General features: G+C 46.3%; 1 protein-coding gene across 1 annotated transcript; it reads left to right on the top strand.

The window, feature by feature from the left end:
- The first annotated feature begins 753 nt into the window (after positions 1-753).
- KCNK4 (potassium two pore domain channel subfamily K member 4) lies at positions 754-11,223 on the top strand. The gene is made up of 7 exons (XM_042440984.1): positions 754-828; positions 4,511-4,827; positions 5,675-5,795; positions 7,411-7,571; positions 8,603-8,789; positions 9,025-9,164; positions 10,717-11,223. The coding sequence occupies exons 2-7, from the start codon at positions 4,570-4,572 to the stop codon at positions 11,221-11,223; spliced, it is 1,374 nt and encodes a 457-aa protein (XP_042296918.1). The 5' UTR covers positions 754-828; positions 4,511-4,569.
- The last annotated feature ends 1,722 nt before the right edge of the window (positions 11,224-12,945 follow it).

Here is a 12,945-nt window from a genome sequence, read left to right as displayed (position 1 = left end):
TCTTGGTGTTTAAAGACCTTCCTTGGAGGTCTTTAAACAGAGGCTGGATGCTTTGAATGAGAGTTCCTGCGTGGCAGAATGGGGTTGGGCTGGATGGCCCTTGGAGTCTCTTCCAACTCTTATGAGTCTATGAATATATTTCCTTTGAATAACGGCCTATAGGCAAAACCAGACAAGGCAACCCCCCCTCCTCCAGCCTCTCTACATCTGAGTTCTCTGCCCAATTTCTCCCTTGTCATCACCCCTCCTCTTCCTTTCCCTTCCCTTCATTCAAAGGGTTAACCCACCCCTCCATCCCACCTGGGTCCACACACAGTCTGGTTGCCAGGTTGGCAGAGCTGGGCAAGGAGGCTGAGGTGGGGGCAAAGGTGGGGCAGCCTTGAACAGAGCTGGAGTCAATGGGCAAAGCATCACCTGCTGGGGGGCCTGGCAGCATCCTCAGCATCCTTAGCAACATAGCATCCTTAGTAACAGCATCCTTGAGCAGCATCCCTTAGCTGCATCCTTCTCAGCATCCTCAGCATCAATAGCAGCAGCAAGGGAGGAGCCGCTGCAGAGGAGGAGAGTGAGTAACTGCAAGGATGCTCGGGCGGCGCCCTGGTGCCCCTCCAGACCCCCTTCCATATGTATCCACCATTGGGCATCACTGCTCCCCACCACCATCTTTGCTTCCTTGGAAAGTGGGGCATGGCACGGCATGGCATGGCACGGCATGGAGCAGGAGGGTGGTCTTGTTGTCTGGGGTGTGAAAGAATGAAAGGGGGAAAGATGTGGGGCCACAAGCCCAAGGGAAAGATCTGAGGAGCTGTCTGGGAAACAAAGAGGAGGGTAAGACAGCATTAAAGGGTGCAAGAGAGAGGGAGGAATCCATAGAAAAGAGGTGCAGAACATGTTGTTTACTAAGGAATTCCCCAGGATTTTAACTTTGAGATGGATACCTTTGTGGGGAGAACCACCAGGTGCCTGGGTGCCTCTGTTGTGGAAAAGCTGTGATCTGTGTGCATGTGTTGTGTCTGTGTGTGTGTGTGTGTGAGAGAGAGAGAGAGAGAGATGTGCAAAAACTAAGAGTAGTAGCATAAGGCAAACCTAAGCGGAGAATGCATACCTGTGAGCAGACTGGTGTGCAGGTGGAGCAGGGAGATAGGAATGGCACAGACCAGGCTGTGTCTCTTTGTGTATGTGTGTGTGTTTTATGCCGGCCTGATTTTGAAGATGCCAGGCAAAACTGTTGGCGTTATGTGGCAGACAGGTAGAACAAATGCATGTTTGTGTGTGTGTGTGTGTGTGTGTGTGTGTGTGTATAACAGAACAGGGACCTCACAAGTGTGCATTTTGAATTCAAGACTGATCTCATGGATGTGAGGCAGAAGGGTGCTTGTGTCAAAGGCTGGATAATGTTGCTGTTGTGTTCACTTCAATTTCTGGCTTATGACTGAACATATGGTGTTTTCTTGGCATGATTTGTTCAGAGGAAGTTTGCCTTTGCCTTCCCCTGAGGCTGAGAGAGTGTGACTTCTTGCCCAAGGTTACCCACTAGGCTTCATGGCTGAGTGGTGATTTGAACCTTGGTCTCTAGAGTCCTAGTGCAACACTCAAATCACTACACCATGCAAGTGTGTATTTTGAGAGAGTGTGTCTCTCTCACACACACGCATGTGTGCATAGACATGCGTTCACACTCACATACACACACACACACACACACACAGAAAACAGTCTTTTCAAAAACATGACAAAAAGGATGGCAAAGGGAGGTGTGTGCGTAGGAGTGAGAAATGTGTGTGCACATGCATGTGAGAATGTGTGTGTGGATTTTGTTTTTAAGGTGAGGGGATGTGTGATGCCATAAATCTGAAGATAAAACCATATTTAGACATAGGGAAAGTGCAGGAGTGTGCATCTGTAAGATAGAGATGGACATCGGAAACCAAAATAAGGCCTTAATGCATGTGTGTTTAAGCAGAGGTTGTTTTTCTGTATGTATTTGTGTGTGTGCGCATGCACATATATGCATGTATGAAACACAAACATACAGCGAAAACTGAAGTGAATATGTGCCTTTTAAAACTGAGCGTGTGTGTCTGACAGAGCAAATGTGCAAAAGAGAAACAGGGTGGAATTTAACAAAGGAGGGGGAGACGAAGATGGAGCCAACACAAGAGTCCAGGGACATTTTGTTTTCTTTTGGTGTAGGGAGACAATATCCCAAAGATTTTATCACACAGTTGCACCTGATGCATGGCCACAATTTTCCTTGTTACTGACTACTAAGCTATCCCAAGAGAGATTTTTTTTTGTCCCCCATATCAGATCTTTTGTACATGGGTGCGAGAGAGTATTTGTGTGAACATATTTGTTTGGGATGGGATGAAATGAAGGACTGTGTGTGTGTGACAGAGAGAAAAGGAAGGAAGGAAGGAAGGAAGGAAGGAAGGAAGGAAGGAAGGAAGGTGCATGTCTCAGAGGTCAGTATGTATCCTAAGAGTGTGAGATGATGCATATCCATAACTGTGTGTGATAAAAGGGTGTGTATATGGGATATATATACACTCTCACCCACAGACACTTGTATGTGCAAAACGTCAACAATGGGTGTAAGAAATGCGGTGGGAAGGATACAGTACACACAATCCTCAGGATTTATGAACTGTAATTGCACCAAAAACAAACAAAGCACAGCAAGCTTTCATATTGCACAGAATGCTTCTTCAAGAGTTGCGACGCGTCATATCTTTTCAAAAGTACGATCCAGGCTTTTTGCATGGGATTGAAGGAGAATTCTGCATGGCGCTGAAACTTGCTACCTTGAAAACAGGTGGAAGTTGTCTTCGATTTTGGTTATTATCATCGTCTCTTTTCTTAGATAGCCACCTGCTGGCATATTCCAGGCTCGGCCCTGGTTTAAATTCCTTCCCTAAAGTTTTCCATGCTGAGATTGGCAGAGCTTGGAAACGGAGAGGTGGCCAGGATCAAGATGTGGCGGGTGTCTCTGACAAACCAGAAGAGCACTTTGCCTCCTCTTGTGGTTGCCAGAAGAGTTGGTCTTGGAGAGCAGGTAGCCTTGAATTGAATTGCGTTCCGTTCATTGGAGTCATCTTTGGTTTTTGGGATTGGCAGGGAGCCCACTGTGCCGCAGGGCTTTTCCCCATTCCCTGGCCAGTACAGCCCTGTAAAGGCTGGCCGCTTGCATATTACGTCTCAGAACCATCCCAGCTCTGCCACAAAATCTGTGTATTGAATGTGTCCATATTTCCAATCCAGCCCAGCCTTGGAGGTGAGTATATAATGTGGGGAGGGTACCGGGATGAATTGAGAAGAGAGTTCATAGGTTTCCAGTTTTCTTCTAATCATTTCCCTTCATCCTGAAAGTGATGTCTAAAGGCTAAATCATTCTTTTTCTTCCCACTCACCATGATCAGAGAGCGATGTTTCCGAGGTTCAGTTTGACCCTTTCAGGGATGCTGTGTTTGCAGACAGAAACATCGACCGTTCTGTCTTATTCCAGGTCTGCCTTTTTCCAGTTTTGCCATTTTTACTTTGAGCCCGGTTGGATGGGAGCAGAAGAGAGGTGGTGGGCATATAGGGTGGGCAATGCCAGGCCGTGGGGTGCCAGCCCTACAGTTAGAAAAGCTGTACAAATGTCAGCAGCTGGCACCAGCAGAATAGAGAGCATGCACTTCTTTTAGATTTTGTGCACATTTTGTTCTGAATGTATGTGCATTTGTTTTAAGCAGTCTTGAAATGGAAGTTCCACATGTTGTGTAAGACTGTGAAATATTAACAACCATACGATGCACGCTTACTCAGAAATGCATCCATTTGAATCTAGCAATGCTTATTCTCTGGTAAATGGCTATATGATTGCAGCATGAACCCTTTAAGAGAGGTAAAAACTCTGTAATATAACCTTTCAAAATAATGTGAAAGCCAGTTTTGGTGTCCTGCAGTCAATATTGGGTCCATCACTTTCCCCCCCAATACAGTGGGCCCTTGGCATCTTCTGGGTTTGGTTCCAGGACCCTCTGTGGATCCCGAAATCCGGGGATGCTCAAGTCCCATTAAACTTGGTGGCATATTAAACTGGTGTCCCTTTTATAAGGGTCTGTACAGACAGGCCAATATAAAGCTGCTTTGGGTTACTTTGGAGGTATGCTGTTTAAATGATGCATGCGTCCTAAGAATCCGGAAGCCATGCCAAAGCCATGCTCCAGTCCTTAGGACTGGGCTCTGAACTGGACATTTGGCAACCCAATTGGAAGGGAATTGCCCAGTTACCCAGCTGGAAGGGTATTTACCCTGGACTGTCAGCCATGGAGAAGAGCATCATTTTCATCAGTTCTGCTCATTTGCAGTTGGCTTCATCGGGTGCCTCTTAACATCCGTCTTCAAGTTACAGTAAGGAGTGGTAATTGAGTGGTATGGCAAGGAAGGCTGGACAGCTACCCGTTGGACCCAGTGACCCTTGGGGACCCTTCCAATTCTATTCTTCTGTTTTTGTGTCCTCCTGCAGTGAATTATCCACCGCCACCTCTGCCTCCAGCCATCTGCCCTCCGGACCACCATGGTTCCATGCCAGTAGTGTGCTACCCATCCAAGGAATCAATCCTGAGCCCACGGCCTCCCGAACGCTCCGCTGTGATGCGCCGCACCACCGTCTTGGCCCTCTTCTCTGTGGTCTTGGTTTACCTGGTGACGGGGGCCTTTGTCTTCCGCCAGCTGGAACAGCCCTATGAGCGCCACCAAAAGGTGAAGGTCCAAGCCCACCTGGAGCACTTCTTGAGGCTGCACCAATGCGTTGCTGCTGAAGAACTGGAAGACCTCATCCAGGTGAAAGAGGGAAGCCAGAGGGGAAAGGGGTGGGCAGGGATTTCTGAGGCAAAATGAGGGAACGTTCCCTTTTTGGGTGGCAGCTATCAGCATTCCTCAGCTGTGGGGTTTGCCATTTGGGGATGGAAAGTGAAGTCCAGCATATCTGGTGGGAGAAAGGATACCTGTTGAAAGCATGCATGTAGATACAGTGTGGGTAGGTGTGCTTCAAGGTTTTTAAGATGTCATGCGCATAAATCTGGTTGCACTTCTTCCAGGGTCTCATAGCAAAAGGAAGGGAAGGGAGGTAAATCTGCCAGCTCTAAGCACCCAGTTATTTCACTCCTTGCCTTCCTTCACAGACATTGTGCCTTTTTTCCTACTACAGATGCCTCCTACAGATGCCTACATAGTTACACAGGCATTGTGCGCCATCCATCAATATTTTACCTGCACAGACAGGGGCATTCTTGTACAAATCTCAGTTCATACACAGAGGGCTTCTTCTTTCCATGGGCCAGACCCCTAATAACTGTTGCCACAGGTTCAGCTGTCTTTTCTCTCTGCTGCATTTATTTGTTCTATAGTGCCACTCTTGCCACTGATCTAAAAGCCCTTTTGGCTGAAGGCACACTAGAAAAATCCAATACTGGAGGTTATTGGAAGTTCAAGGCATCATTCCACTGTTACACATGGGACCCGCAGGCTTATGCTCTTGTATGATGGTTTATTGCAGCCGTATAAATAAAACAAAAATCATGGGGGAAAGGCACTGGAAAAGTCAGCCTCGCCTGGGTATTTCTCTTTGGGGTGCTTGGTGAGTCCTCTCCAAATCTGTCTTAATTTTTCTCCTTGCCCTTCTTCCTAGCAAGTAAGCGAGGCTATGGGAGCTGGAGTGGACCCTGTCATCAACAGTACAAATGTTAACAGCTCACACTGGGATATGGGCAGCGCGTTTTTCTTCGCTGGCACAGTTATCACCACAATCGGTACCCAGGGATGGATTCTGATAACATGGGTGGGAAGGGTATGGGGATGGTAGAGATTGTGGAGGCTGGATATGGGGTGGCGACAAACATTCAGACGCCAATGAGTTTGACATTTAGAATCATAGAGTCATAGAGTTGGAAGATACCTCAAGGGCCATCCAGTCCAACCCCATTCTGCCATGTAGGAATGCACAGTCAAAGCATCCTTGACATATAGCCATCCAACCTCCCTTTAAAAACCTCCAAAGAAGGAGATTCCACCACTCTCCGAGGCAGAATATTCCACTATCAAACAGCTCTTACTGTCAGGAGGTTCCTCCTAATGTTGAGGTGGAATCTCTTTTTCTGTCATTTGAATCCATTGCTCCGTGTTCTGTCTAGTCTCTGGAGCAGCAGAAAACAAGCTTGCTCCATCCTCCGTATGACACCCCTTCAAATACTTAAACAGGGTTATCATAACAAAGGCTCATCTCACATGGCTCTTGTAAGAATTACAACACGATTAGGGAATGTTTGGCACTCCAAATGCTTTGGATTTCAACTCCCATTAGCCTCACTCATTTGGTCAGTACTAAGGGGTTATGAGGTATGAAGTCCAAAATCTTTGGAGGACCAAAAATTATCTACCCTCAATTATTTTTTTAAAATGTGTAAATATCTGGAAGATTGAAGATGATCGTACACTTGTCCCTTCACATTTGTTGCTTTGTGCAGATCTGATTATTTGCAGTTTCAAGTAATATGTTCTCTCTAGGAACCTCCTTTCTCACGTTAATTGATAAAAAAACCCAACAAAACAGTTTCTATCTTTTATTGCTTTAACTAATTTCTTGGCCAATTTTAAGTATTTTAGATTTTAAAAGAATGCAATGTTGTAGCAAATATAAAATAGATTAATTTATGGAATTCGTTTTCACTGCAGAATTAATGCAGCTTGACACTGTCGTGGAGTTTATCAGACAAGGGGAATTGGAAGTATAATCCATGGGCAATCTGAATGCAATGATGGGGTTTAACGTTACTGCGTGATAACCCACTACACACAAATTTGGGCAATGGGAAGTCAGTCCGAACGCAATCATGTGGTTTCATGTTATTGCGTGATAGACTGCCACACGCAAATTCAGGCAATGGCATGCTATTTTTGGGCAATGGGAAGTCAGTTTGAAGGCAATGCGCATTCACATAATTGCGCTAAACTAGCGACTTTAAGTGAAAGGCCCCACTTTTCTTTCATTTGAATTTAAGAGAAATTCCTCCTATTTGATAAACTCATCAGTATTGTGTCCGTCACTTTCTCCCCCCTTTGGAGTTTACTGGGGTTTGGTTCCAGGAAATATCAAAATTAGTACTCATACGTTCCAACATTTTACAAAGTGGGATGCGTTCAAGATTATTCCAGTCTTCCCCATTCTGATGCCTTCAAAATGTGTTGGGACTACAACGCCAATGGTCTTGCTGGCTGGGGATGATGAGAGTTTTCATCTTCCACATCTGGAAGGCATCCCACTGGAGTAGACTGAGCGAGATCATTGAACTAGGCAAGATCCGTACTGAGGAGGACTTACATTTTTGCTGACCCAAAGTCTTTCTCTTTGCTGTTCCTGCCTGACAGGATTTGGGAATATCTCCCCCAAGACTGAGGCCGGCCGGCTCTTCTGTATCTTCTACGCTCTTGTGGGAATTCCTCTTTTTGGGATGCTGCTTGCAGGAGTTGGCGACCATTTGGGATCCTCTCTCCGGAAAGCCATTGGCAAAGTGGAAGACATTTTTTTGGTGAGCAAAATTTCCTCTCCGCTTTGCCTCTATTCTTGTACAGTATTTGTTGTCTTGTGTTCAAAATAGCTGGAGTTTTGTTCCAGGAGTTGGCCTAGTGCTCTAATGTAGTTGTTGTTGCTGCTATTATTATTATTATTATTATTATTATTATTATTATTATTATTATTCCACCTTTCTCCCAAGATTGAGACTCAATGGAACTAGTTTCCCAACGTAGCACTGGGTGCCTACCTTTCCTGTTTATTGACAGCCTCTATTTGGAACGTACATTTCTCATACTGTATAGAATTCATTTCTACAAAGATGTTGATGGTGATGATAGTCTTAAGGGAAAGATACTTGGAAAAGAAGTCTGGCATACAATGTAGATGATAGCCGTGATATTTAAATAGAACATCTCTGTGCGGGAGCAATGTATTTGTTTAAAAGATATTGGAGACATAAGAAGGTGCATTTATATTGAACCATATTATAGGTCCATCAGCTCAATCTCCATAGGCTGCATAGACTATCTGAAGCTTTCCAGGCTTTTAGACTTCTTTCTGAATTTTAGCCAGAAATGCTGGGGAGTGAACCAGGGAGGTTCTGCATGCGAATCAGGTGCTCTTCCACTGGGTTAAAGCCCTTGCTCATCTGTAGAGGACTGCTGTTTACATGCCCTTCCTGAAAATGTCCAAGACAGGGTTACCAGACACCTTTCTTTTCCAAGAAATATCCTACATTTCAGCCTTTTGTTTAGGAGGAATTCCAAAATGTCCTTCAATCTGAGCAGGGCTAAGAAGCACAAGTTTATATTTCTAGTCGTGTTTTCAGCTTTTGTTCGGTAACATCCTACATTTTTCTTTTTATGGTCCTCCTTTGGTCACCTTGGTCCCAGAACATTTTACCTGTCCATTATCAGAAGGAGAAAGCTGGGTGGGGTGGAAAGGTGCTTGACATACAGACGTTGACTTGTTTTCAGAGAGGCAGCGGGCTTTTCAAACACTGACTCCCGTTGCACTTTCTCATCTCCTTCTCCCCAACTCCAGAAGTGGCAGGTCAGCGCTACCGTCGTGAGGGTCCTCTCGGCCCTTCTCTTCATACTCTTTGGCTGCCTCCTCTTCGTCTCTTTGCCGACCATCATCTTCCAGCGAGTGGAAGGCTGGACCCTCCTGGAGAGCGTCTACTTCGTGGTCATCACACTGACCACCATTGGGTTTGGTGACTACGTAGCAGGTGGGTCCCTGAGAACGAAATGCAGCACATTGTTTTCACACATATCATTTCACATACAATCATAGAATCATCGAATTGGAAGAGACCCCAAGGGCCATCCAGTCCAATCTCCTAAGATGCTGAATATATCCACCTCTGTTTAGCTTCAGCAAGGCTGCTTCTCCCCTGCCATCTCCCTTTAAAAGTTTTAAGCATTGGGATGTTGGGAAAATGTAAAGTGTCCGTCTCCTTTTAGGTGACACAAAAAGTGATGAACACATATGGTACCAACCTCTGGTGGTGGTCTGGATTTTACTCGGCTTGGCGTATTTTGCCTCTATCCTCACCATGATTGGCAACTGGCTGCGAGTGTTATCCCGGCGCACAAGAGCGGAGGTAATGATAAACCATATCTAAACTCTACAAGCAATCGTATATCTCCCTGCGCTCCCCATTATTGTTATCCCTTTCACTTTACCCTACATCTCCCTATGTTACAGTTGTGCGACAGAACACTATATAAAGAACTCAGAACTTCTGGGACCAATCTGTTGGAGGTCCCTAGGCCCAATCACGTTCGGACCTCACAGAGGGCTTTTACTACCGCTGCCCCTCCCCTCTGGAATAAGCTCCCTGTAGAGCTTCGCTCCGCCGCCTCATTAGCTGTTTTCAAAAAACAGTTAAAAACATACCTATTTCGTTTGGCCTTCCCACCTTAAGTTGTTCATTCATTTTCCTGCCCCCTTTCCTCTTTTTTTCTTCTCGACCCTGGATTGATGATGAATTTCTCCACTTTTTTTGCCCCTGCCATGTGATTCTTTATTTTATTGTTCTCCTGTTCCTATTTTGTAGTAATGTTTTTAACTGATTATTGGATTTTAACGTTGTACTGTTATTGCTTTTATATTTTGTACGCCGCCCTGATCATATTCATGGAAGGGCGGGATATAAATAAAATTTATTATTATTATTATTATAAATCCACTTTAACTGTCATGGCTGCATCCTTTGGGCTCTGGGGATTTATGGTTTGGTGAGACACAAGACCAGTGGCTCCTAATCAAGTTAGAATCATAGAATGTTCCTCTAGATGTCTTAGATTTCCCTTCATATGGCCAAGAAGCTAAAGTCCAAAATCCATAATTTTGACCCCGAAACCTGTCCTTGATTTATTGACTTATAGTTGACTATACAGTGGTCCCTCCACGTTCGCTGGGGTTCACTGTGAATGTGGAAAAACCACAAATAAAAAAAACACTATTCTTTTTACCTGAGAGAACACCTCTCTAGGAATCTCCAGGTCCTAGATGTGGTCAACATCTGCCAGAAGCTGATCATAAAATCATGCCGGAGGACCCACAGATACCTGGAGAAGTGGTTCTCCAGCACAACTCTATGGTCAACCTCTGGCAGAGCTGCACTGGAGTTGCACTAGAGATTCCTAGAGAGAGCGTATGAATCCAAACCACAAATAATCAAATCTGCAAAAGTCAAAGCTGCAAATGTGGAAGGTCAACTCCATATACATACATCATATGCACACACACACACACACACACACACACACACGCATTCATGCACGCGCACGCACGCACGCACGCGCGCACACACACACACACACGGTATATATGAGTATGCTGGAAACCCAGGAGGAGGGCATTTTCCTGCTTCTCCCAGCTGCAGCAATGATGCTTCCTGGGCATTCATGGACCATGGGAGTACACTCTGGCATTGAAAAGTTCAATTGTGTTGGAGCAGAAGGGGAGGGAAGTACAGAGGCTTGTTGACTGATGTAGGGCCTTGATCTTCCTCTCTAGGGTCCAATAGTCAAGCCAGCTGTTCTAACTGGGTCTTCTACAGGAGGTCTCAGCAAGATGGGGCTAGATGGGTGACGGGGAGCAACCAGAGCTTTTGGCTGTCTTCTTAATGCTTTCTCTTTTGTCTGCAGATGGGAGATTTGACCGCACATGCCGCCTCCTGGACAGGCAATGTGGCATCCCAGCTGCGTGTACCAAACATGGCGTTTCCAGAAAAGCTGCACAGAGTGGGCACCTTGAAAGGGAAGCCACTGTCACCTTCGGCCCTCATGCAGCAGGGGGAAAGCCAGGAGCCGGTGATGTTACCGCCAGAAGAACAGTTGCCATCACCACCTCCAGCTTTGCCACCACCACCACTGCCTCCACTGCCATGCCCAAGCCCATCTCCCGGGACCACACAGCGTGTGGCACAGCTGAATGCCCGCAATGCCACCCCACTACGGCCTATAGACTACTCAGGTGAAAACCTGGCATTCATCGATGAGAGTTCAGATGCACTGAGCGACGGGGGACCACCTTCAGTGAGGCCACCCCGTCGCATGCGTCCTCGGGCTCGGCACCGTGCCAACATTGGCGAACCACCAGGACTGCCCATGATTCTCTTGAGCCGGACCCGAGACAAAGGCGAGTCCGTTTGAGGACAGGACTAGGATGACACCTGGTTTGGAGCCCTTTCTCAACACATGGTGCAGTTCCCTTCACTCCTTTCTGTACCCAGCAAAGTGAAACTCAAAGATGTCTTAGCTATTCGTTCCACGAGGTACCAAATGGAGCATGCCCTTACACTACAAAACCTGTCCCACTCTTTTACTTCCAGGTAGATGCCTTTCCTTCCAATTGACCCGAAGAACATTACCCTGTGAAGTCAGAGGCTTTCATGGCCAGCAGTGCCAGCCACAGATGCCGGCGATACGTCAGAAATAAACTCTTCTAGAACATGGCCACATAGCCTGAAAAACCCACAAAAAACTATGAACCTTACCCTCTATTTGCAGTGCCAATGGAATTCCTTGCTTTGGGTAGGGGGGGGGGGTGAACTCTGGCATCACAGTCCTCCTTTCCTTCTGCATGAGTCTCCCAGCACTGGTTCCTCCCACACTAGGATCCCTTTCTGCACCGCAAGTGCAAGTGAGAGCCTCGTCTCCATCTGTGGGTCTATTATATTTGTCTGTCCTCCTTGATTCTTCCCAAACTGCACTGGTTGGAGGGCCAGCGACACTTCCGTCCCTCCCAGCTCCAAGTGCCAGGCCTGCCTCCTCTTGCATGCCCTCCTCAACACAACACCATCACGCACACAACCCTTCCTCCTTTATGAGTCAGCTTACAAGCATATTTATCCAACAGGTTTGAGCAACTGTCCTACCTGTTGTTCCCCATGGAAGAGGGGGCACATTATTTTGGTGGAAGCTGCCGTCCGTTAGCATTAAGCAAGGCTGGAATGCTCAAGGATGAATTTTCAGCACCTTCGTCACGCTATTATTTCCAGGATCCTTTGCAGGAAGCCGTAATGGTCCTGTACCATTCTGTACCAGCTTTGCAGGGAACCCAGGCCCATTGCTTTCCCCATCTAGGTGTTTGGGGAAAGGGAGTGATTTCTTTTTCTCAGAAAGGCAGTGAAAGAGGATAGAACCCTGTCACTGAGACAGGTGCACATAAGATCTCTCTTCATGGAAATAGTATCAGGTACTCCTCATTAGCTCCTCATCCAGCCTCCTCCCCAAGTCAAATCACAACTTTGTTACTACTGTGTTTCCCTTATATTCATTCCCCCCCTCCCCAAAAGACACACTATGGCTTATTTTCAGGGGATGTCTTATTTTTCTTAAGTATGGTACAACAATCTACATTTATTCAAATATAGTTAAGTCGTCTTCTTCTGGAACATGGCCATAACTCTCCAAATCTGGAATTCCATCCTGAATTTCTTGCGACTCCTTTTTCTTTAGAACCATTGGCCCCAATCTTTCTGCTCCCTATAAGACAGCTTTCCGTTTTGCACCAGATCTATCACTATGTCTTATTTTCAGGGTATGGCTTATATTGCGCAAATGCTTAGAAATCCTGCTACAGCTTATTTTATGGGTATGTCTTATTTTCGGGGAAACAGGGTACATCTATTCTTTTCCTGGGGGGGCAAAGGGAGTGGGAAGCAGCCAGGTAGCACCCGTTCCAGGCCACAAATTGCAGTTCAGAATCAGTGGAGATCCCTTTCTCTTTTCTCAGCACCAACCGGTTGAACCCCACTCCCTCCCTCTCACCAGTAAATGGCTGTGATAGCATCCCAGCCCTTGACAGCTGCCTTGGGGAAGGAGAAGCATGGATCTGTGCATGGGGGCCATTATGTTCCACAAGCTTTGTTC

The sequence above is a fragment of the Sceloporus undulatus genome, chromosome 9, assembly GCF_019175285.1.
Source record: "Sceloporus undulatus isolate JIND9_A2432 ecotype Alabama chromosome 9, SceUnd_v1.1, whole genome shotgun sequence".
NCBI classification, from domain to species: Eukaryota; Metazoa; Chordata; class Lepidosauria; order Squamata; family Phrynosomatidae; genus Sceloporus; species Sceloporus undulatus.
Note: the sequence above shows the minus strand (reverse complement) of the source record. Positions and strands in the feature narration are given on the sequence as shown.

Bases quoted from the DNA above. Each gene is read 5' to 3' on its own strand.
- KCNK4 (XM_042440984.1), top strand. From the start codon at position 4,570: ATGCCAGTAGTGTGCTACCCATCCAAGGAATCAATCCTGAGCCCACGG. The intron at 5,796-7,410 runs GTACCCAGGGAT...CCTGCCTGACAG, and splicing joins CACAGTTATCACCACAATCG to GATTTGGGAATATCTCCCCC. The intron at 9,165-10,716 runs GTAATGATAAAC...TTTTGTCTGCAG, and splicing joins CCCGGCGCACAAGAGCGGAG to ATGGGAGATTTGACCGCACA.